We start from the raw sequence: 26,134 nt of genomic DNA on the forward strand, positions 1-26,134 counted from the left end.
AGGTTACTTGGCTACATTCAGTCCCCTCATTCAAAAGACTTTAATCCTCTAATTCAATTACCTTGAATTACAAAGCACCTAGCGCTCCAAGCTAGTCTTCCCAAACAGTCTGACAACCTCATAGTTTTAAGAAATGAACCACATTGACCCTACAAGTCAAGTCTTTTCCTAACAACCTGACAACCCCAAATTGAAGAATGAACTAAACCACTATTTAGTTGGATACAAAATATTGGAACTTGAGTAATTCCATTTCTGGACTGCCTGTACCAATGCCATTAATTCCCTCTCATATACTGATTTCATTTGTGCTCTAGGTGAAAGACCTTTACTCCAAAAAGCTAAAGGTTTACCTTCTTGCATTAAAATTGCTCCTATCCCTTTACTAGAAGCATTTGTTTCCAGCACAAAAGTTTTAGAAAAATCTGGGACAGCCAATAGGGGTAATCTGATCATAGCAGATTTTAGGCACTGAAATGAAGTTGTAGTGGCCTCAGTCCATATAAAGTTGTCTTTCTTCAGCAACTCAATGAGAGGTTTGGCTATTTTCCCATAATCTTGGAAAAATCTTCTATAATATCCTGTGAGACCAAGAAATCCCCTTAAGCTTTTTAGATCTTTAGGGATAGGCCAAGAAGTAATAGCTTCTACTTTTGCTTGATCTGCTGATACCTCTGAACCTGAAATAATGTGGCCAAGATATGCTAAGCTTGATTTCACAAAACTGCATTTCTTTTTATTGACCCTTAAGGAATTTTGTCTCAAAGCCTCCAAAACCTTCCTTAAATGCTCTAAATGACAGTTTTCATCTCTGCTGTATACTAGAATGTCATCAAAGAAAACCAGTGCAAACTTCCTCAAAAAAGGTCTTAAAACTTCATTCATAAGAGCCTGAAAAATAGATGGTGCATTTGTAAGACCAAAAGGCATCACCACAAACTCATAATGACCTTCATGTGTCCTAAAAGTGGTATTGTCAATATCAATCTCTCTCATTCTGATTTAATGATAACCTGACTTTAAGTCCAGTTTAGTGAATATAGTTGCTCCTCCAATTTCATCTAGGAGTTCTTCTATAATTGGAATTGGGAATTTGTTGGGTGTAGCTATCTTGTTCAATGCACGATAATCTACACAAAACCTCCAACCTCCATCTTTTTTCTTCACCAAAATAATTGGGCTAGAATAGGGACTTATGTTAGGCCTTATCACTCCTGAATCTAACATCTCCCCCACCAATCTTTCTATTTCTGTTTTCTGATAATGAGGATATTTGTATGGCCTTAAATTAGGAATTGCAGCTCCTTCTTTAAGGTGTATCGCATGATCATGTCTCCTAATGGGAGGTAATTCCTTCGGGTCAGTGAATAAATCCCCATATTCTTCCAGTAATTGTAAAAAAGGTTGGGATAGAGCTTCTTGAGACTGAGACTTGCTGCTGTGAGCTGCATATTGTATTAATAACCTTTCTCCTTCTTCTTTTAGAACTTGCATAAGGGCTCCAAAAGGAAGTTCTGTTTTAGCAAGAGTTGGATTACCATAAATTTTGATCACTTTTTCACCTTGTTTCACTGTGAGTTCCAACTTCCCAAAATCAGCTTTATTTCTCCCAAACTTACCAGCCAATCCAATCCTAACACCATATCAATTCCCTTCAATGTGAATAAGTAGAAGTCTTGTAAGAGTTCTACTTGTTGCATCTGCACTTTCAGTTGGGCACACTTCCCCTTGCATCTCACTTTATGGACGTCTCCTACTTCCACCAAATATGAAGGGGTTTCCATGACTTTCAATTTCAACTTTCCTACTAACTCTGTAGCTATGAAGTTGTGTGAAGCTCCACAGTCAATTAAAATTACCACTGAATTCCCTTCTACTATTCCTTCTACTTTCCAAGATTTAGTGGTAGTAAACCCTAACAATGATAGATGCAACAATCTGAATGATTGCAGGGGTTCTTCCAGTTCATCTTCCCCCTCTTCTTCATCTGCCTCTAAGATAATCATCTTAAACTGCCTGTTTTTACACTTGTGCTCCCTATTATAGGGTTCATCACACCTGAAACATAACCCTTTTTCTCTTTTTTTTCTCTAATTTCAGCATTGGTTAAGTGTTTAAACTCCCCTCCTCTGTTTTTTACACTATCGACACTCAGATTCTGCCCAGTTCCACTGAGTGAACTATTTCTTTGATCGGAGCCCAACTTAGATTCTAAGGTTACAGTTTTAGTATAAGGTATGCTATGTGAATTCCCAGTATTCCTAGTAGCATAACTATAGCTAGGTTTCATATTGATTAACATATTCTTTTGTTCAATCAATAACACCTTTTGAATCATTTCAGACAGGGAGTTAATTTCATACAATTTTACCTCAGCTTGCAGCTCTTGCTTGAGTCCATTCAGAAAGATTCCTCTTACGAATTCTTGATCAATGGTCCTCATAGCTCCCACATACTTCTCAAAATTTTCCACATATTCCTCCAATGTGCCAGTCTGCTTCAGAGAAAGTAATTGCTCAAAAGGATTTTGGATCATCAAAGGCTGAAACCTACGAACCACCACGATTTTGAACCCTTCCCAATTCGAATTAGGGTTACATTTCTCCCACCAATGATACCAACTCAGAGCCTTGCCTTCCAATGCCATAACTGTCGCCTGCATTTTCTCCTCCTCAGTTACTTCCTTCAACAGAAAATATCGCTCCAATCTATGGGTCCACCCGAAAGCATCATCTCCTGCGAAAATTGGAATTTCTAACTTACGCCATTTCTCTCTACGATGAACTTCTTCGTTACGATCACCACTGCTTCCTATACCTTCGTGAAACGGACTAGCTTGCTTGTGATTCTGATTAAGTCGGTTCATCAGATCAACAATTTGATCCTCATGCTTTTTTGCCAAGGCTTCAGCGAATTCAAGACGTGCTCTCATATCTTCACACTCTTGCTCCCCATCTTCATTAGATCTGGCCATGCTCCTCGTCCTCATACGCAGTTTCTTCTAGGTGGTGGAAACCAGGGCTCCAGAATCGGTGCTCTAATACCAGTGATAGTACTGGTAAGTAGAATGAGGTGAATTGAGAGAAGAACTTAGGGATTCTGAAATGCTTCAGATCAATGGATTTGAGCTATGCTTATTATTATTCAAGAATTCCCTATTATAATAGAAAACAAAGAAATGATAGAAAGGAAAAGAATGAATTTCCCTAACTGATTCCCAGAATCAGTTACTACACAACTAACTTCCCAACCAACCCCCTTACATGACTCTCCTTTCCCTATTTATTCTATTCTTAGGATCCTAATAATAGAAAATCAGTTATTTTCTGTTGGTGCCACGTTGGCGCCTCTCCTACACCTTAGTAATGGGAGGTCTATATTTACACATAGCCTTATCAGCCTTGAGCATCTATTTATAGTGAAAGTTTAGGCATCAATTAGTCGTTGTTTAATTCTGAATTGTATTTTGTTCAGATTGTGTATGTAAATTCTTCAAAATGATTCTATTCCTATTTTGTTTAGATTGAGATTGTAAATTCTTTGGATTGATTCTTGTCGTATTTTGTTCATATTGCGTTTGTAAATTTTTCAGATTGATTTTGTTTATATTTTTTTTGTAGATAAATCTTGATCAAATCTTATACAAATGTTGACCATATCTTCTATCATACTCTTTGAAGTCAAATATATTGTTCTCATAAAACACTTTTGTTATCATAAAAACTATAAGTATAAAACCAACTTGGTTCCAACACCTTATGGCACTCAAATGGGTGCATTTAATAATATCGGACATGTCACTTAGGGAAAATCAAATTTCACGTTAAAAACAATCGCTTCAAGGGAATCACATGACTTTGTACATCTCTACCAGTTCTCTAAACTAGAGTGTCCATAGACGCGCCTAGGGTAGAAGAAGGATAGATGCTCTATGAAAATCTTCTTTTTTGGTCATCACAAACCAATAAAGATAAATTTGAAAAAGATCTTTCTTTTCCGGTTCATCGGTAATGTGATAGATGAATTTGAAGAAAGTCATCTTTCTCAGTTTCATGGTTAACAAGAAAGATAAATTTGAGGAAAATATTCCTTCTCGAATCTCAATCTTGTCACTCGCGAGAATGACAAATTTTAATGATGATTCCTTTCTTGGCTTTTTTGCAAACAAGAGATGTATTTTTGCATAATTAACCTTCTTTCTCATAATTCCCTCCACACACAAATACTAATTAAAGAAAAGTTGTCATCCACCTTATAAGGTGACGACGACTTTGAGGGTAATTGTTGCAGCATAGTCCCATATCCAATTATCCTAGAAGGGCAGCACATACCCTTGTGTTCTCATACGATCAAAGTCGGGAAACGAATCAAACGATTCCGTGTATCTCCTATTAGTTTTAACATAAACATAAATAGCTTTTCTCGACCAAACTCTCCACCGTCTTTTGTTAGAAAGAAAAATTAAGTTGAGGGATGATGTCTCAGTCTAACGTAGAAAAGACATTCGAGTTAATTGAAAACTTACAAACGATTTTATATTTGTCTCCCTCTAATGGCACTAATGGCGATCGAACTCGCAACCTGGCATATCTAACATCTATGTTTTTTACTAGACCAAACTATTAAAACTAAAAAAATAAATAATTAGGAGTATCAATTATGTTTCTCATTCATTGAGTGACTTATGTGTTAAAGTGATTGAGTACACATCCACCACAATCTTTACTTTTCAATATTTTTCACCTTATGTTCCAAAATTATTGAGCCTGTATTTTTGAATTAATTTCCAAACATATTTTATGCACTTTATAGAATATAGTTCTTGGGTTAAATTAATGTTTTTTTTTCAATGATACAGCCTTTTATTATTTTTGGGTTTAATAGACCTTAATTTTAATTTTGCTACAACTCATCCATGGTAGATGCAGTATTTAGCTTCCATCGAAATTTTGATGCCATTTATAACGGTGGGTCACAGATCCAACAAAATTGGCCACCATTAACTTCTCGTCATAAATAGTTTGGCCTAATAACATGACCTATACTGATCAAACTAGTTTTATTTAACAATCTTTCTTTTTTTAGTATAGGATATATTTAATATTATGAAAAGAATTCAAAAATAAGTTACATAAAGGTAGTTCATGTTTAAATTTGTCAAATCATCCAAAATAGAACCTCCAACTTACAAACTTAAATTTGATTTATTTTTATGGATTTTTTATTTTTTAAAATGAGATGTTAATTTTCTTTAATACTTTCAAATTCATTTTATCGAAAGAAAAAATATATATTGGTCTTTTCAGCTTTATGTTAATGTTTGAGTAGGTTTTTATCAATCAACTCATTAAACATATTGATAATGTGATGATTAAGTGAAATTCACCCTAAAATATTTAAGTTTTTATATCTAGGAGTTTTAAGTTAACATTCAATTCTGTTAATACTCATTTGCAAACATGTGAGACCCGCATTCACTCACATATCAAATTGGGTCATTCAAGTAGCTCTAGTTTAATCGCATTAACTAATTTTGCTCGACCTTAATAAAAAAATACGTAAGATTCTTATAATATATTTTCAAAATTACTCAAAATTTTGAGAAATATTAAATTATATTTAGGGGATACCAAAAATTTTATTGCCGCTTGCACTTTTGTCTTTACTTTTTTAGTTTTGTACTCATAAATTGAGTTTAAAAAAATTTATATCAAACTCGTCATATCAAAAGAGTTTGATTAATTTCATTAAAAAATAGAGTTGGATCCATGACTAACTTTTCATTAATGATTTTTTTATTTAAAATAAAATAATAAAGAAATTTATACATAATTATAAGATTTCATATTCGAACTTAAAATATGATATTTAATTTAACAATTTTATAATTTGTTAGTTGAATTAAACTTTATAAATAACTTTTAACTGATGATCTTTAAAAAAATGAAATTTTTAATAATTTTATAATTTAGGTTGACTATGAAAACCTTCATTTACAAAATTATTTTAATTTATAAAAAAATTGTAACATAATTATTAACAGAATCAATTATCTAAATCAGGTCAGTTATTTTAAATTATACTTTTTTAAAAAACTTATTAACAGAAAATACAAAGTTTGAAGCAACTTAAAAATTCTTTAAAACTTTTTTATTTTTGACAAAATTCTTTAAAAAACTTAATAAACCATTCTATTTAATTAAAATTTATCATTATTTAGGTTGACACAAATGTCCAATTAAATTTCTCTCTTCAGATACAGATAAAATTAGTGCTTACAAATACAAACTAAAAAATATATCTATACAAATATATAAATTGTAAGATATAAATTAATGTTGATGTAAATTTATTTTAATCATATATAAATTGAATTATTACCATTAAGGAAAAATAAGGTGAGAGGAAAATAAAGATAGAAAAAGGAGAGTTGGATTTTTTATAATATTTTAAAAAAAAATTAAGGACAATTTGTGAGAATTGCAATGGTCGCCGTCATGGGTAGGACCCTAAGACCACATGTACCACACATGAAACTGCTTCTCTTTTCTTCTTAAATTGAGAACTATGCAAATCAGGGGTATTTTGGCCATCACACAAACCAATGCTCTTTTTTAAATAATAATACTTTTAGCAAAAAAAAATCATAAAATAAATATTATTCTCAATTTTTAATATAATTATATTTTTTTATTTAATTATTAATATGTATTATACTATTTCTAAAACATTAATTATACTTTGTATTTATGATAGTGTGAATCACACTAATAGTTTAGAAGAATAGTATAGTAAAAATAATTATTATTTTCTTTTAATTATTATATTTTTTAATATGTGTATAAAACTCTTAAACGACACTAATTATGAACAAAATTGTCCCTGATATTTTGGGCGTTTATGCGAGTGATGAGTTTGATGTCTTTCTTTTTGTAAGTTATAATATATCAATAAGATAATTTTTATAATAAGAATGTGAGAAGAGAGAATCTTAACAATTGATTAAATCATGAATGATTAAATTAAAAGAAAAAGTCACATGATTTTTTTAAGTGTTTGTGTGACACTTTCAATCATAATCATTCATATACGGTTCTATAGTCAATATTTATTCACCTCATCCTCTCATATTAAACTCCTCTCACTTGATACATACATATATATTATCAAATGTGAGTAATGGTGTCCACTCTTAAAAATTTTCAATAAAAGGTAAGTAATAAATTTAAAATTTATCTCTTGTCTATGAATAATGATGAGTAGTGCTTTTGTTTTTTTTTAAGGTTTGTGTTTTAAAATGTGTGAAATTTGGGTTAGAATATTCTAATGGATAAAAAATTTTAAAGGTCTAATTTAGGTTGGAGAATGAAAAAATATTATACTATAACATGATAAAATACTCTATTAAATCTTTCTAATAAGAGACAATTGAGTCGACAAAAGTTAGAGTTCGAAAAAATAATTTTTTATTTAGAATTGTTTTAATATGATAATATAAATTTTTAAAAAATACTTTAGTCTAAAAAATGTGTTATATATATATATATATATATATTAAATAAAATATTATTAGTGCCACTAAAAATTTGAAGTTATGTTCGATCGCACTTTTCGAACACCCTCAAACCTTCTAATTTAAAGAAGAAGAAAGTAATTAAATTAGAGAAAAGATAATGTGTGTCTTAAATCGTATGTTAATAATTCAAATGTATAAAATTTGTATAAGTATTTGTATGGCTAAATTACATATGTGGTCCCTTAACTTAATTTCAGGTAAAGTTTTAGTCCTTTATTTTTTTTCTTCCGATTTAGTCCTTTATTCCTAAAAATATCAAATAAAGTATGAAAATATGAGTTTATTTGAAGATTTGCATGACGAAATTGATGAAATTTGTATTATATTGAAGAATATAATTAATTTTATGAGTTTTGATTGAATTTTTTTTTGAATTTTTGTATAAAAAAGGATATCATTGTTGAAATTTTAAAACATAAAATATCAAATTGTCACTTAAAATTAAAATAAAGGACCAAGTCAGAAAAAAAAAAGATAAAGGACTAAAACGTTACCTGAAATTAAGTTAAGGAACCACAAATGTAATTTAGCCTATTTGTATTTTTAACTCTTTAAAAATTTAAACATCGAGTTTTTTCAATACAAAAATTCAATTTTTAATAGCTTTAACATGTATTATAAGGAGATGTGTTAATACCACCATTAAATTATAACCTCTTAAATACATGAGACACTAGCTTACATAACTAACATCCTAGGCCGCATATAAATATATTGAAAATAAAAGTATAGAGGTAACTTATAAACATTTATTGTATAATGTATATATTGATTTAATACATTTATTGTGTTCAATTACGATAACAAATAAATTGAAATACACAAATAATATTATATTTATATATATAAAAATATCACTATTTCATTCGAAATAAAATAAAATAAAAAGTACTAACAAATATTAGTGAAGTACCTAATATACATGTCCGACTATCAACATACACAACCATAATATTGATACAGACCCCAAATTAAGAAGAATTAGGGAGTGCTTTAATTTTTTTTAAAGTATATCCTAACTTTTAAAAAATTATTGAAATATCTAGTTTGATCAATTAACTTCAATATTGACAATTGCCACTTAAATCCAAAAAAATAATTATAGCTCTACATATAGCATCTAAAACACCGTGTATATCATCCGTCCACAATAAGTATCCTAGTTGTAAAAAAATTTGTAATAAAATAAATCTGTGTCCTTAATTACTTTTAATTATAAAAAAATCGATATTATTAAGTTGAATATTATATTTTAAGTTTAAATTTTAAATGTTGTAATAGTGAGTTTTTATTTTATTTTATGGTATTTATACTGTTTTGTGTATAAAATAAAGAATAAAAAAAATCTATCAATTTTTATTGTAATATAAATTATATTATTATTTTATCTGTAGTTAAAATTATAAAAAAAATATATACATGACTATGAGGTCTTTAAAATTTAAAATATGTATTCAACTTAGTAATATCAACATTCAACATGCTAACTTTTTATATTGATTTGTAATTATTATTATTTTTATTAATTTCAAATCGATACCTTATACTTTATACAAATAATTTAATAAAAATATAACTTTTATTTTTTATTGATACATTTTATTAATATATGTATAATTAATATTACTTCCGTCCTTATATATAAGACTCTCTTAAAAAATTTATTTGTCATTTTCATAAAACTTTCTTTAAATTTTTTTTAAAATTATTTATTATTTTTACTAACATATATTTAATTAATTTGTATCTTTTTCTACTATCAACAATTTATACTATAATAAAAATATTAACTAATATTATCTCGTAAAAAATAAACATATAAAAATAATATTAATTATCAATAAATTTAAGGGAAATGTTAATAAACATAATTAAAGATCTTATTAAGTATCTTAAATTAGAAATATTTTATTAAAAAATACATTAAAAATATGTATTTAATTTCTAAAAGCTTAAAATTACTTTTTTTTATTTTATATCTTTAACAAAAAATCTTAAAACACGTATTAACATAATCTTAAATTTAATATCGTTAACAATTTTCTTAATTTTCATTATTTAATTAAAGGGATTTACACATAAGAATCGTTTAGTATTTTAAGTTCATCCACCCAAGGAAAGAATATTACTAAAGAAAGGAATTAAACAGAATTTTTTTAAGCAAAATGATTTTAAAAATGAAAAACAAAATCGAAAAGGAAAAGGCTGACCTACACGAGCTGGCTTTACCTAAATTTAGCTGCACAGACAAAAACCAAATTATTATGGGCAGCTGTTTCAAAAACTGTCACATTATTTATTTACTATTTTTTTTACGAATATTTATATATTTCTTTTGCGTATAATCTGTAACATCTTTCATTCAGTGCCACTTTATAATTACAGTGAGAGAAAACCAGGTGCATGAATTTACATTGCCCAAGTAGATAGTAGATACCCCCTGAAAACAATTTTTAAATTAATAAAAATCAATCCAATAAAAAGTCATTGCACTCCTGCCTAGTTATGAGATCTGACATTTAATTTACGAGTTAATATATAAAATGTTGTTTTAAATTTCAAGTGTATGTCATCTTTTTGAAAATAAATTTTTTATAAAATTTTGTTATTTTAGAGATAAATATGTAAGTAATTATAATTGTATAATAATTAATTTTAATTATGTATTAATTGATTATTGAAAAATTTAAATTTCATTGAAAGATTAGTTTATATTGTAATGACATTGATATAAGATTTAATATAGAGAGGATTCAATTAATATCATATCATAATCTCAAACGATAAAAATTTAAGCCTAAATTACATCTGTAGTCCCTTAACTTAATTTCAGTTAACGTTTTTAGTCCTTTATCTTTTTCTTTTCTCGAGTTGGTCTTTTGTTTTAATTTTAAGTGACAATTTGATATTTTATGTTTTAAAATATCAACAATGTTATCCTTTTTTTTACAAAAATTCATCAAAATTTTCAACCAAAATCCATAAAATTAATAATCATCTTCAATATAATGCAAATTTCATCAAATCCATAACTCATATATTCAAATAAACTCATATTTTCATCTCCAACAACATCAAATAAAGAATGAAAATATGAGTTTATTTCAAGATTTAAGTTATGAATTTGATTAAATTTGCATTTTATTGAAGATGATAATGAATTTTATGGGTTTTGTTTGAAATTTTTGATGATTTTTTTGAATTTTTGTAAAAAAAGGACAACATTGTTGATATTTTAAAACATACTTTTTAGTTGGATGTAATTTAGCCAAAATAAAGGACCATATTTTAAAACATTGTTGATATCAAATTGTCACTTAAAATTAAAATAAAGGACCAACTCGGGAAAAAAAAAAAGATAAAGGACTAAAACGTTAACTGAAATTAAGTTAAGGGATCACATATGTAATTTAGCCAAAATTTAAATATCAACTATTTTGATTAATATTTTACAATTTCAATTATGTATTTGCTAATTTGCAAAATTCAGGACTTAATTTCACAAACGATTGCAATTTGAAAAACCAATTTGTCTATCCACTCATTCATTTATACATAAAAAATAATACATTTAATTGTTATGCATTGTCAATATAAATTTTTTTACATTATCATCACATCACAATCATTCAAAAAGATGACTTTAGATGTAATTTTGATAAAGTTCAGTTATCTCTATTGATGTAACAGTTGTGATTGAATGATAATTTAAAATCTATTTAGACTAATAATGTATATAAATTAAATCCAAAAATAATTTATTGTTATCTCTTTCTATAAATATAAAATCTTCTTGAGATTTTGTTGTCCTTTTTATAAAAGAAAATATTCAATTGTATTAACTATTTCTTTATTAATATACCTCTAATTATGTTACATCTTTTTCTAAAATATGTAATAAATAGAGTAAAGATTCATTTTGGTCCCTGATAAATTTTGAGAAACTCAATTTAGTATTTGAGAAAAATAAACGCATTTTTAGTCCTTAAAAAAAATAAACTGGGTCAAATTAGTTCTTGAGAAATTTTGAAAGACTCAATTAAGTTCCTAAAAAAAAATTAAAAACATATTTTAGTCTTTAAGAAAAATAAACTAAGACAATTTAGTTCTTTGCTCAATTTAGGGAAAAATAAACCCTATTATTATTTCATATAGAGAAACCACAAATCTAATATAAAAACCATTTTGATCTCATTGTGATCTGCAATTCTGAAGGTATGACTTTTGTCGTCTCTATCGTTTGTTTAGAAGTTGCATTTTCTTCTTCATTTTCACGTTTTTTTTTTCGTCCACCCTCTCGTTTCTGAAGGTACGTAATTGTTCTTCCTGCTCGCAATTTTGAAGGTGCGATTTCATGTACCGTTCATGAAGGATACTGTTGTGGTGTAATTTAGATATTATTGGCGTTGTTTTTTAAATTATATTATAATTTAGTGATTTTTATTGTTGTAGAAATTAAATTGTTCATTTAATTATTGTCAGAGACTTAATTGTTTATTTTTAATTATTGTCAATGACTTAATTTTTTATTTATTTATAGAAATTACACGTGAGAGAAACAAGTTGATGAGTCATCAGACAAGTTAGGAATAAAAAACTCAATTTGGCTCGGTTTATTTTTCTTAAGAACTAAAAAGTGCTTTTATTTTTGCCAATGACTAAAATTAATCTTTAAGAATTTTTAAGGACTAAAATGGATATTTACTCTAATAAATACTACAATAAAACATAAATAATTCTCTATTTGAAGGTAAAGTAGTAAAACAATTCAAATTAATAATAAATTTAAGAGAAATGCTAACATGTACTCTAAAACCACTTTTTAAACATTTAAATATAAAAATATTATATTTAAAAGTGCATTATAAATAATATATTGAACTTTCGAAAGTTTAAATTTTGTTCTTTTGAATATTAAGTTTCTATTTTTCGAACCCTAAAGACAAGCAGATTTAATACTTCAACTAATTTTTTTAATTATTGGGACTTAATAAATAAAGAGTTAGAGCCGTAAGGTTTTATATATAAAGATGAAGATAATAATAGCTAGTCATAAACAAATTATAAACATTAACTATATTACCAATTTTTTAATAGGCATGAAAAGTGATTAAAAGTCTTGTAAATAGAGATGGAGAGAGTGATTATTTTGCATAAATAGTAAAATATACATAATTAATTTATATGGTACCCAATGACTCATTTGATCATATTATACATTAAAGAAGAGTGTATATAATATAAATTAAAGAATAACAAGTTTACTAAACTCCCCTTAAGATATTCACCATCATCTTAAAATTAAGCAAAGTTTAAGAGCTTAAAATAAATGCAATTATATTAATTAAAGAATATAATTAAATAAATATAATTAATGTTATGTGAAAAGTTAAAAAGATAATTTATTTTAAAACAAATTTATGTTACAGATGAATCACTCATTCGACAAGATAATATTAAAATAAATCACAAATAAAAGATGTAAAGTACCCCTCCACCCCAAAATTAATGATGCATTTGCACACAAAAATAACATGTCATAAAATGATGGTTTTCTTTCAATTTTTAACTAATTATCAATTATAACTAATTTAGTATCTTTTTCTTTTCATTTATGATAAATAATTAAATACATCAATACTCTAATCGGTCTTAATTATTATAAAGCTACTTGCACAATAATTTCTGTTCTACATTTAATTTTCTTGATTTGAATTATGTACACAAAAAAATACAGTTTTACCAACACACATAATTATCATATTAATCTACTCAGAACATTAAAGAATTAATAAAGATATTCTGAGACACTGCCACTAAATGAGGAGATATTAGTTGACATTTGTTTATATTTGAGTTTAAAAATATACGTACTATGATTGAAGTTGGAGGGAGTATTTGATAAAGTTAATTTGGTAAAATTAATTTTCTCTTTTATTTATGTAACTTTTTAAATTTGTGTGAAATTAATGGACAATAGATCACTCGTTGTGAGATCAAAAAATAATAACTTTATAAAATTATCATTATTTATTATGTATTTGGTGTGTTCACCACCGCTATCATAATAATAATAATAATAATAATAATAATAATAATAATAAAAATAATAATAATAATAATAATAATAATAATAATAATAATTTGAGAGTCATACATATAGTAATAATTAGATGATACTCCCTCTAACCATTATTATAAACCAAAAAAAAAAAAAAAATTTATATCATTCATTAAATTCAAAAAATTAATTCATTTTGACCTATTTAATATTATTATTTTTAGTATATTATTAATTTAATTCAAAAATATTCAATGTACCTAGTTGAATATTTTACATTAAAAATGATCAAACAAGTAAATTTAATTTTTATTTTATGCATTTAATTTCTTAATATTCGGAAAGGTTATTTTTTTTCTTATTATGTGATTGAAGATAGTAGTGTTTGTGGTACGGTTTGGATCAGTTTTGAGATGAAAATTCATCTCATCCAAAAACTAAAATATTAACGCTTCGTTTTGGATAACAGCTCAAAAAATTTAAATCAAAATTAATGTGATTTAAATTTGATCAATTTTCAATCGATTTAGATTACAATTTATAATATATATATTAAAATAATAATAATATTATTAAATCACATTAATGTAACAAGTTTGAAGTAAAATATTATACACAATATATTAAAATTAATATTACGGAATAACATAGATCAATCATATTTAAATTATAAGAAATAGTAATAAAAATTATATTAATTTACACAAATAAATATTATTAAAAATTAATTAAAATTAACAAATGATAAAAGTGAATCTGATATTTGATACAATTCGCGTGATTTTCACAAAAGAATATCTATATTCATCCATTAATATTCAATTTTCAATTATTGAAGGAGTACAATTTAAAAATAATAATGAATGTTACTTTGAAAAATAAAAATTATATTCAGAGTGGGATAATTTTTTTACATATGATACTCTCATCGTGAATCATAAATATTATAAGTTTTCATCTCTTAATATAAGTTCGATTTTAGATTACTACGTAAATTTATCATTTATTTTGAAGAGATACATCAAATTAATATTATTAAATATATTTGAAAGATATGAAGTTAGAGTTAATATACTTCCTACGTTTTACAACAAATGACTTACTCGTAAAATTATTTTTGTTTAAGTGAAGTTTTAATTCTATATTTTTATTGATTTATGAAATTGGTTTTTTATTTTATTTTAAAAGCGGATAATTTTAATCTCTTCTTCTAATTTTTAACTAATGATGTGAGATGTTTTAAATAATGTGACATATGATACGATAATGTAGAGTGATTAACACCAACAAAATTGGAATAAAACACCTTAAAAATTAAATTTTCAACTTCATAATTTTTTTTATATTTTTAAGTTAATTAATAATATATAAATAATTAATGAATCTAGATGATTTTATATCATATAATTGTATATTATGTCATTTAAAATATGTCAAATTGTCATTTAAAATACGTTAAATCATCATTTAAAACATGTCAAATCGTTATTTTTTTATTTGAGAAATATGAACGAGAGACCAAGATTTCGACTTTTAAAATATCAAGACCAATTCCATGAATGAATAATAACAAAATGACCAAAGCTTTAATTAAGCCAAATATTTTATAATGAATGGCTTTTTTAATTTATAATTTTATGAAGTATTAATTATTTTTTCACCATAACTTATACTTAATATGATTTTTTATTATTTTAGTGTTCATCTCCTGCTTTCAGATTAATATTAATGGTCTAAACACCAAAATATGATGAGAGTGATTTATTAAAAGTATTATTCTTTTTCTCGCATTTATATATGTACTTTTTAATAGATGTGAAATAGTTAAATTGATCGGTAATTGTGAGGTACACGGCCAAATGAAATTATATATAATTTACTAATGAATAGACATTAAAAATAAATCTAAAAATACTTTTTTTTATTAATGGTTTAAGGGATAAAATTAATTAACATCATAAAGAGGGATAAAATTAATTTTTTTATATGTAATGGATAAAATAAATTCATTTCCTTTTCTATATATTTTAAGAAAAGTAGAAAGTAAATTTAATATATCAATTTTTTTTATAAATCATTAAAAATGTTTGACTTTTACGATCATTGAATTCATCATATTTAAAATAGCTGTGATTTGTGTCCATAGTTTAAATTTTTCCCATGAATAGTTTTTAAAACCTACATGAGTTACCGGAGAGAGAATTGGCCTTTGGTTAGTTATTTACATTAGATTTTTTTATAGAGGAAAGCTACCTAAATTACTCACATTTTTTTTTTTAAATACACAAGACATTCGATAAAATATATACTATTTCTAGTAAATACACATTTAAAAGTATATTTTATTATATAATTCAAATAAATTTCATTTTATAAAGGAACATTTGAAGAAAAAATATTTAAACTTAAATTATGATAAAAAAAACTCGATTTTAATTAAAAATACATTTGTAAAATAAAATTTACTCGAAAAATTCGTTAATCCAAACAAACACTAAAAATCTTATAAATAGGGATAGATAAAGTAGTTATTTTTCATTAATATGCTCATTTTACATAAATTATTTGTGGGATAGGGGCGTGGTTTGCTTCCCCACACGTGACGAATCCGAAAAAATCCACACAAATCCACACTTACTCTCATTTTTATTAGGTGTGAATTTTAAGTGTATATTCATGTTTGTGATAAGGTTCGAGTTTCCATTGCACCTATTTATATTCATATATGTAAAAATTAAAATAATAAATTGAAAAGTAATATTTATTATAATTAATATAATAAAATAATTATTATATAATAATAAAATTAAAATATTAAAATCATATTTTTTATAGAAAAAAAGTTATAAATTTTAACATTGAAAAAAATATTAAATATATTTAATATATATATATGTATATAAAATTTTAAAATAACAATAATATTTATAGCGGAGGTGGGTTGGGTGCGGGTTGATATCAACACTCCAAGCACGTCCCATCTCCTAAGTTTTAAATTTGAGAAAAATCGGCATCTGTATCTAATCATAGTGTATTTTTCTATCCAAATTAGGACGCGTTATGTAAATACTTGTGAGTGTGAGTTGTGTTGTTATCTTTATACTCATTTGATCATTTTACATATATTAAGAATATGTATATAATAGAAATAATAACAACTTTCCTAAATTATCCTTAACTGATATTTTTAAATTTTAATTAAAGAATATACTTAGAAAAATAATTAATATTACATTCAAAGTTTTAATTGTCAATTAAAATTAATTTAATATCTTTTGATTTTAATTTATGATAAATACATCAATAGTGCTTCGGTCTTAATCATATGAAAATAAATCTGCTAACAAGATAGTTGTTGTTGTACATACTTAAAAAAAATATATTAAAATACAATATTCATTAATTTAAATTGATAAAAATTATATCAATCGATAATAATATAATTTAAAGTTACTAAATTTGAAAATGATAAATTTGTAAACAAACTCACAACATTCAGGTTAATAGCACACAACGGCAAAATTTCTATAAAATGTGACAAAATCTATAAATATAATAAAATTGAAGTATCTGAAATACCTATGTCTAACGTTGGTGATACTAAAATTATTAATTAAATTTGTACTTGATTGAAGTTAATCTATCAATTCAAACAAAAAGTACACCACAACAAGATGAGAAAACAAAACGTCACACAACGACAACACAAACACAACACTACATTGAGACGAAAAATACAAAAGATAAATTAAATATATATAAAAATTATTTATTTAAATAAAAGGGAATAAAAAATTATTTAGATAAGTAATTTCAAACCAAAAATTAACCCTAAATCATCCTTTTTAAGTAAAAAAATAAGAACTTATCAAAGTGATCAAAAGGGAGGAGACTAGTAGGTCTAACCTTATGCAAACTTGGGTTTACTTAATTTTCTTGATTTAATGTAAAAAAATAAATAGTTTTACCAACATACTTCTAATTCCTCTAAAAAAATATACTTCTAGTTATTATATTTCATTTATTCACAATATTAAAGAATTAATGTAAGATATTTTGGATCACTGCCATTAAATGAAGATATATTAATTGACATTTATTTATATTTGAGTAAAATAAATGTAAAATTTTTTATTCTAAGACCTAATTTAACTGAAAAATGTCGATATTGTAATGAGTTTGAATATAAAACCTCACAATTATTTGTAAATTTATTTATCATTATGTCGACAGACCCAAAAATATATTTATATATATTTTTTCTTATAATTGAGGTAGGAGGGAGTGCTTGATAAAGTTAAATAGTTTTATTTATTTATATATATATCTTTTAATTTGTGTGAAATGAATTATAGATCACTCATTATATGAAGTAAGGAGTAATAACTATCAAATTTTCCTTATTTATTGTGTATTTGGTGTATTCACCAGAGTCAAACAAAAACTCCCTCTATCTATGGTTATAAACAAAAAATTATTTTATTTCTTGATCACTGTTACAAGAAAAAGTTAATTACTTTTGACCTATTTGATATTATTATTCCTAGTATATCTTTTATTTCATTCAAAAAATTTAATGTGCATAGTTGAATATTTGACTTTAAAAATAAGTTTAATAAATTTGACTTTTATTTTACCTTAAATCTAAAAGAATAATTGCACTGAATTTCTTAATATTCAGAAAGTAGTTTTTTCCTTATAATATGATTGGAGGAAGTACAATTTAAAAAAAAAACAATCAACGTTTCATAAAAAAATAAAACTATATTAATTATAGGATAATTTTTTTAATAAATAAGACGCTCATCATAAAACATAGAGAGTATAAATTTTCTGTGAAATAATTTATCTCTTAATAAAACTTCAATTTAAATTACTATGTAAATTTATTGTTATTTTTTTTAAAACTACTGATTAATATTATAAAATATTTTTGAAAGATATGAAATCAAAGTTAAAATACTTCATACTCTTCACAGTATAATGACTCTTTCCGTTTATAATGTCATAGCGTATTGATTATTATTTTTTTATCTGTAACTTATAATTAATACAACTTACATTATTTTCATGTATATATTTCTCTTTTAATTAATATTAATGAATAAAACATCAATGCCTTTTTTTTTTTTTACAAATTAAGACACTAATATGTGATAAGGATGATTTACTAAAAGTATGATTTTTTCTTTTATTATATTTATGTATTTTTTAATATACGTCAAATAGTTAAATTCATAAGTAACAAATGTAATTATGAGTGACATGGAGCAAATGAAATTATTTATAATTTTTCAATGCATGTCGTCAAAAATACATATATAAAATATTGTATTTATTAATAATTTAAAGGATAAAATTAATTGATTTTATGAAAAGGATAAAATTAATTATTCTTAAATAAAAAGAATAAAATTAATCCATTTCCCTTTTCATATATATTAAAAAAAGGAGAAAGTGAATTTAATATATTAATTTACATATAAATTATAAAAAATATTTAATTTTTATAATTGTTAAATTTATCATATATATATAAATAGTTATAATGTGCGTTGAAAGTTTAAAATTTTTTACATTAATATTAAATGACAATTAAACTCTAAATTTTTTATTTTTCAAAAAAATTTATTATTATATACAATTAATATGTAACAAATGAATATTTTACCCTATAACAAAAATACAAAAAAAAGAAACTTTAAAATGATAGTATTATTATTTGGCTTGGTAATAAATAAATATCATTATTACAGTTGACATAAAAAATATTAAAATAAAAAGGCAAATAAATAACTTCATATTACCTGGCAGATCGCACCCAAATAATTTAAAAAATAAAAAATAAAAACTCACCAGACAGACTCACACACAAACACGTTCTATTTTCATTTTTATGGCAATAAATAAAAACCCCACAAAAAAGATATAATTCACCACCCTATTTTTTTCTCTGTAAATTGCGGAGGTTCTGCGCTTGTTTTTTGAATTGTAAGGAACAAACAAGGGAGAGAAAGAGAGAGAAAAAAAGAGAGAGAGAGAGAGAAAGCGAGAGTAGTCAGTCCTATGCTAGGGGGATTAAGCAGCTCAGGAGATGCAGCAATATCAGCTGCCGGAGCTCAACATGACGGTGGTGATACGGCGGGAGGTGGTGGTTATGGTGGTGGAGGATCAAATTCAGGAGATGATGAAAGAGGGGGTGGAAATAGAAGTGAAGAGGGTGTAGATAGAAGTTTTGGTGGAAATAGATGGCCAAGAAATGAAACTCTTGCTTTGTTGAAGATAAGGTCAGAAATGGATGTTGCTTTTAGAGATGCAAGTGTTAAAGGTCCCTTATGGGAAGAAGTTTCAAGGTTAGTCAATTTTTTTTTACAATTTTTTTTTTTTATTTTGAAAATTGTATTAAACTTAATTCAATGCCACCTTGAGAAATCTCAACAAAAATTAATTTAGTAATACTCAAGTTTTGTAGTTTAATCACTTTGAAATTTGAATGTGTTTCATTTCAATTTCATTTCAATTTCATTTCAATTTCATTTCATTCTTCTATGTCTCTCTTTCTCTTTCTTATTATTTTTATTATAATTTTAAAAAAAAAATTTGGAATTATTTTCTTGAACAGTTTCTTTATTATTTGTTTATTTTTTTAAATTTTTTATTAAAATTATTGATTGATATTGAAGTTCCCTCTTATATTTTTTTAATTTAAAGATAAACTGTTTGTGAAAATTAATGATTTAGAGATGTGTGCAAGCATCTATCTATGATGACTTTGATGTGATTTGCTTTTCTGACATTCATTTTGATAGTTGTATTTTTTCCAAATAAAGTTACCAACTTGAATTGAGTCACCAAAAGCAAGATTTTCTTCCTCCCTTATTTCAGTTACCCATTTTTAGTGTTAATAAAAAATAATTTCAATTAAGCAAGATTACAAAATCTTCTTTCTCACTTGTGTTCATGTGTTTTCCATGGGAAACTAACCTTTTTTTTTTCCAACAATTTACGCAATTTGTTGTTATATATCATTATTAAAAAAAAAAAAAAAAACTTCACTCCAATTACATCAACTTTGACAACTTGCTCCATTTCAATTCGTGGTATTTCTTAAATTATTTCATCTATTTTATTATTATTTATTATTTATTATTTATTATCCTATGCTCCAATTTACTCATTCTTATCCTATAGATTTGATGTGATGATAAGATAAAGCCACAAAACTATATTTTTTCCTTAATTTAATTTTGTCTTTTTTTTTTTGTTTACTTTGTCTATATATTAGGAGAATGGCAGAATTTGGGTATCAAAGAAACTCAAAAAAATGCAAAGAAAAATTTGAAAATGTTTACAAGTATCACAAAAGAACCAAAGAAGGAAGAGGTGGAAAATCAGATGGTAAAACTTATAGATTTTTTGATCAATTACAAGCCCTTGAAAATAACCCTTCAATTCAAATTCAACCATCACCAACACCTTCAAAATTACCACCGCCACAATTGAATAACAGTACTTCATCACTACCCTCACAATCATTACCAATTTCAACCACATCAACAACAACAATGCCATTGCTATTCCCACCCCCCTTGTTAAACACTACACCCCCTTCTACTATTCCATCAACAATTACAACTACACTTCCAATTTCTTCACCTCAAATTCAAGGCATTGTCAACACTCCATCAATTAACCTCACAAACCCTACATATTTTCCAACAACAACAACAACGAATCCTGATCTTCCCCAAACCATCACACCACCTTCTTTGTTCCCGAACATCTCCACCGATTTGTTCTCGAACTCAAGTTCTTCTTCAACATCTTCAGAGGAAACAACGACAACGGCCGAAGGGGGAAATCGGCGAAAGCGAAAGAGAAAATGGAAGGATTTCTTTGAGAGACTAAAGAAAGAGGTTGTTGAGAAACAAGAGGAACTTCATAAGAGATTCTTAGAAGCTATTGAAAAAAGAGATAACGAGAGAGTTAAAAGAGAAATAACTTGGAGATTGCAAGAGATGCAAAGGATCAAAAGAGAAAGAGAAGTTCTTGCACAAGAAAGATCCATTGCTGCTGCTAAAGATTCAGCTGTCATGGCCTTTTTGCAAAAGTTTGCTGAACAACAAAATCAAGAACAACAGCATCAACAACAAAATCTTGTTCCTCCATTGAACAACAATACCAACATTCCACAACAAGAGCCACAAGCAACTACACCAATGTCAATGTCAATGCCAACACCCCAACAAATTCAAGTTCAAATTCCAACTTCATCAATGAAACAAACAACACCTGTTATTCCTCAAGCTCCGCCATTGACAACGACACTGACACTGACATATCAACAGCAGCAGCCGGAGCCGGCAAACAATATGGAAATGATAATTAAAAATGACAACAATGGTGAGAGTAATTTAATGCAACCAAGTTCATCAAGGTGGCCAAAAACTGAGGTTGAAGCATTGATAAAGATGAGAACAAGTCTTGATACAAAGTATCAAGAAAATGGACCTAAAGGGCCATTATGGGAAGAGATTTCAGGGCTGATGAAGAAATTGGGGTACAATAGGAATGCAAAGAGGTGTAAAGAGAAGTGGGAGAACATCAACAAGTATTTCAAGAAAGTGAAGGAGAGCAACAAGAAAAGGCCTGAAGATTCAAAGACTTGTCCTTATTTTCATCAACTTGATGCTCTATATAGAGAGAAGAACAAGGGAGATAGTCCGGGTGTGGTTTCGAGGCCCGAGGGATCGATGATGATACCGTTGATGGTGCGGCCCGAACAACAATGGCCTCCACAACAACAACATCCGCCTCTAGTAACTGGGACGGATGTCGTCATGGAGGATGCTGAGAATGACCGGCCGCACCGGAATGAAGAAGAGTATTATGATGACGACGACGAGGATGATGAAGGGAGTGATAATTATGTAGTGGTGGCCAACAAACCACCACCAGCTCAATAAAAAGATTGCATGAATTAATGTAAAAAAAAGGCGGTTTGCGGCGACGAAGAGGGTGATTACGACGGTGGTGGGTTGTTAAATTTTTTGAATATATACATAAGGGTGTGAGAGGAATCTTAAATGGAAGAACTTGGTACATGGTGTACTATTGTCAGTAAGAATTATATGTCTTTTTCTTTCAAAACGGAAATAATTAAATTATATTTTGAGAAAAATAAATAAGTTAATGAGAGAGGTGTGAATTTAATATAATTAAAGAAAGAGGTTAAGACAAAATGAATAATAGAGGAAGAAACCTTAAATGAATAATGTTATTTATTTAATGTACTGTTAATTTTTTTCTTTTTAATGTTTAAGGTGGTGTAAATGGAAGAAACCATTGTTTAGGGGGTTTATTTTAATTTTTCTTATTTACATTTAATTATTTCTTTTTTTGTTGAAACCTTGAAAATTTTCATTTTTAATTTTGTTACTCTTTAAATGTTAGTGAATTGTCTTGTTTTCCTCTTTTATTGTTTTATCTTGTTTTGTTGAATTTTATTTATTTACTTTTTCGTTTATATTTTGTAACTTTTATCACATTAAAGTAGTTGAACGTGATTTTATATATTTTATCGTCATACCAAATATATTTATTGGACCAAACACAAACGAAGATGTATGAAAGAAAGGAGAGAAAAGAGAAAAATAGAAAAAGGGTTCAACTTTTTTTTTTCTATGGCTGTAAATATGAGATGATGAAAAAAAAAAAAAAAAGAGGCAAAAGAGGTTGATACTGAAAAATGGGAAAAAAGTTGAAAAAAAGAGGCTTAAATTGTGGGGACAGAGACCGAATCCTTTGTTTCGGAATAGGACCTTTCCCTTACAGAAAATGCCAGCATCACACATGGAGTCATAAACTCTTTGGTGGGAGGGTCCACCAAAAGGAATCTTGTGAGGTGTATTTGAGCAATACATTTTGATAAATTTTCATATAATTTTCTATGATTTTTCTTTGTTTTTTTAACGTAAAAAAATATGATAAATATCACTAAAAAATTCACATGCAATCGCAAAAATTTAAATTTAAATTCAGATAAAACGTTTAATTTAAAAACATGAATATGTATGTTCCGGTAATACTCTCGTTATTTTTACTTATCTCTCACTTTTATCTCTCTTAAATATTTAAAATAATAATAATAATGAAAGAGATTAAGAAGTAGAGAGTGTATTGGTGGAGATGATCTATATTTGACTATAACTAATCATTGTAGTGTGTAGTTGTACAATATATCGATTCAGTAAGGACGTTATTTAGTTGTAAAAAATGTGTGCTTTTTCTTTTTGAATGTACACCGAGTAAATTTTAAGAAATATTTAAATTAATTAATTTTATTTAAATTATAATTAGGTTGAGATCATAATCGTTAATATTTACATCAAACTCAAATGAATCTAATTCGATTAGGAATTAATTAGTTGGATTGAGTTTACAAATCATACAAAAAAAATTACAAATATTTTTTAAATTTAAAAAGTTGTTTTAAAATAAAAATAAATACTGTTAATTAATACTATATATCTCAAACATAATAAACTTCTAATCTAACATATTGTTCAACACTTAGAATACTTTCAGAAATACATCAATAGTAAAATATTATAGGCAAAAATAAAAAAATTAAAAAAGTCATGTCACCCAATTCAATAACTTAATTACAACAATAATTAATAAAAAAATAAAAAAAAGTAATAAAAAAAATACATCACATAAATAGATTAAGTTTGAAAGTTCATAATATTAAATCCATTTTAAAATTCAAACACCTTTACATTTAAGCGAATTAGTTCGGTTAGATTTGAATTTTAAAAAGATTAAAATATATTAATTTTTTTTTTGTTGTTGTCAATATAGTTGTATTGGTTTAAGTGATAGAGATTGCGGATTGGGCCTTAGCCGTACACACAATTTTTTTTTTCTTTCATGGATCAACAAAATAAAATGAATTTCTTTCATAGGTGTTAGTAATATAAAATAGATGAATATCTTGTACAAAGAATTGCATATATAGGTTGTAATTTTTAATTGAATGTATAGGTTATATTGGCATATATAATTTTTTAGGTTTAAAATTTTTTCATTCTATTTTTAATTGCATAAGAATGGTAGAAGGAGGGTTGAGATTACCCTGCGAATTACTCGTCTCCTGTTTTAAATTATTTTATAGACAAATAATTATTTTATATTATTTTTTAAAAAAAATCTATATTACAAAATCAAAGCCTAATGTATAAAGTTGTTATAAAAAAATAATTAAATTCGATGTCATTTCATATTTACAATAGTCGAATAAGAAATGAAATGATTTTGATTGACAAGATAAAAACTTTTACATTAAGAATATAACATAAATTAATTTTTTTTAATATAAGATTAAAAATCATGATGATACCAAGAACAATAATCTAAGGTTAATTTCCATACTTCGAACAAATACAATAGATATGAGTATGACATAACGATCTAATAAACTTTTATTCACGAATTGATAATGATCTTTTACATCATGATAATTTTATCTTATCTTTTAAAAGTAATAGATATGACATAATCATTCAAAACTCTTAAGAGCTAAGAAATAATCTCTTGTACAAGACAACTGAAACTTTCATGTGTCACTGTGATCTATTTAAGTCATGGTGTAGCATCAGCTATCATATATATACTTGACATAAAAAAATAATACTTAAATGGTTGATAATATATAAATTACTTTCAAGACAAAAAAAAAATTATTTGATCATTATAATAAATAAAAAATACTTAAAATTTAGTCATTATTATAAATAAAAATAACTACTTTTTAATAATTTAATCCTATTATTTCAAATAAATCTTTCATTTAATTCAAAATATTTAATATTTATTGTTAACTAATTGACATTAAAAATAAAAAATTTATTAAATTAAATTTATGTTTTATATGAAATTGAAAAAAATTATTGTATTTAATTATATTTTTTAATATCCGCAAAAATATTTATTTTCTTCTTTATAATAGTGATTGGAGGGAGCATGTTTAACAACTCTCATCAAAATCCAAACATTAAAGTTAAAAATCACTTGTTGAGTAGAAAAAAATGGAAGATTGATTGGATGAGCACTAGTTGACATGATGCCAATATTGAAGACTCTGCAAAATATCTTCTTTGAAATATGATTGTATGCATATTTTAGTAGAAATAGATTATGTCATTAATTATCTAAAACAAAAAAAAACAAAAATAGTATTAATTAATGTGTAATTTTAAATTGCAGTTGTAATTAATGTGGTTACTGCAATGCATATTGTGATTATTGTGACATGATATAATTTAATGTTGGCAGAAAACATATAAAAAATGGTATAATTATTAAAATTATTTATATTTTCTTTATATTGTATAATTTTTGTTTAGTTTTTACACTTTAGCTCACGTTATAAGTAAGTAGATACATTTCCAGAAACATGTCTAGTTTATTTATTTATCAATTGAAATTCTTATTCA

General features: G+C 25.8%; 2 protein-coding genes across 2 annotated transcripts; one reads left to right on the plus strand and one right to left on the minus strand.

Moving 5' to 3' along the window:
- Positions 1-1,002: 1,002 nt before the first annotated feature.
- On the minus strand, positions 1,003-2,974 carry LOC140919059 (uncharacterized). Its single transcript, XM_073364569.1, has 3 exons — positions 2,059-2,974; positions 1,723-1,915; positions 1,003-1,633 (listed from the first exon to the last, which is right to left on the minus strand). Exons 1-3 carry the CDS (start codon positions 2,972-2,974, stop codon positions 1,003-1,005), a joined length of 1,740 nt encoding a protein of 579 aa, XP_073220670.1.
- A 16,523-nt stretch (positions 2,975-19,497) lies between these two features.
- LOC101514455 (trihelix transcription factor DF1-like) lies at positions 19,498-23,115 on the plus strand. Its single transcript, XM_004516573.4, has 2 exons — positions 19,498-19,990; positions 20,923-23,115. Exons 1-2 carry the CDS (start codon positions 19,704-19,706, stop codon positions 22,601-22,603), a joined length of 1,968 nt encoding a protein of 655 aa, XP_004516630.1. The 5' UTR covers positions 19,498-19,703; the 3' UTR covers positions 22,604-23,115.
- Positions 23,116-26,134: the final 3,019 nt, after the last annotated feature.

This window comes from Cicer arietinum, chromosome 8, assembly GCF_000331145.2.
Source record: "Cicer arietinum cultivar CDC Frontier isolate Library 1 chromosome 8, Cicar.CDCFrontier_v2.0, whole genome shotgun sequence".
In the NCBI taxonomy this organism is placed as follows: Eukaryota; Viridiplantae; Streptophyta; class Magnoliopsida; order Fabales; family Fabaceae; genus Cicer; species Cicer arietinum.

Bases quoted from the DNA above. Each gene is read 5' to 3' on its own strand.
- LOC101514455 (XM_004516573.4), top strand. From the start codon at position 19,704: ATGCTAGGGGGATTAAGCAGCTCAGGAGATGCAGCAATATCAGCTGCC. The intron at 19,991-20,922 runs GTTAGTCAATTT...TCTATATATTAG, and splicing joins TTATGGGAAGAAGTTTCAAG to GAGAATGGCAGAATTTGGGT.
- LOC140919059 (XM_073364569.1), bottom strand. From the start codon at position 2,974: ATGGCCAGATCTAATGAAGATGGGGAGCAAGAGTGTGAAGATATGAGA. The intron at 1,916-2,058 runs GTGTGATGAACC...TATCATTGTTAG, and splicing joins GAAAAAGGGTTATGTTTCAG to GGTTTACTACCACTAAATCT. The intron at 1,634-1,722 runs GTGTGCCCAACT...ATATGGTGTTAG, and splicing joins AAAGTGAGATGCAAGGGGAA to GATTGGATTGGCTGGTAAGT.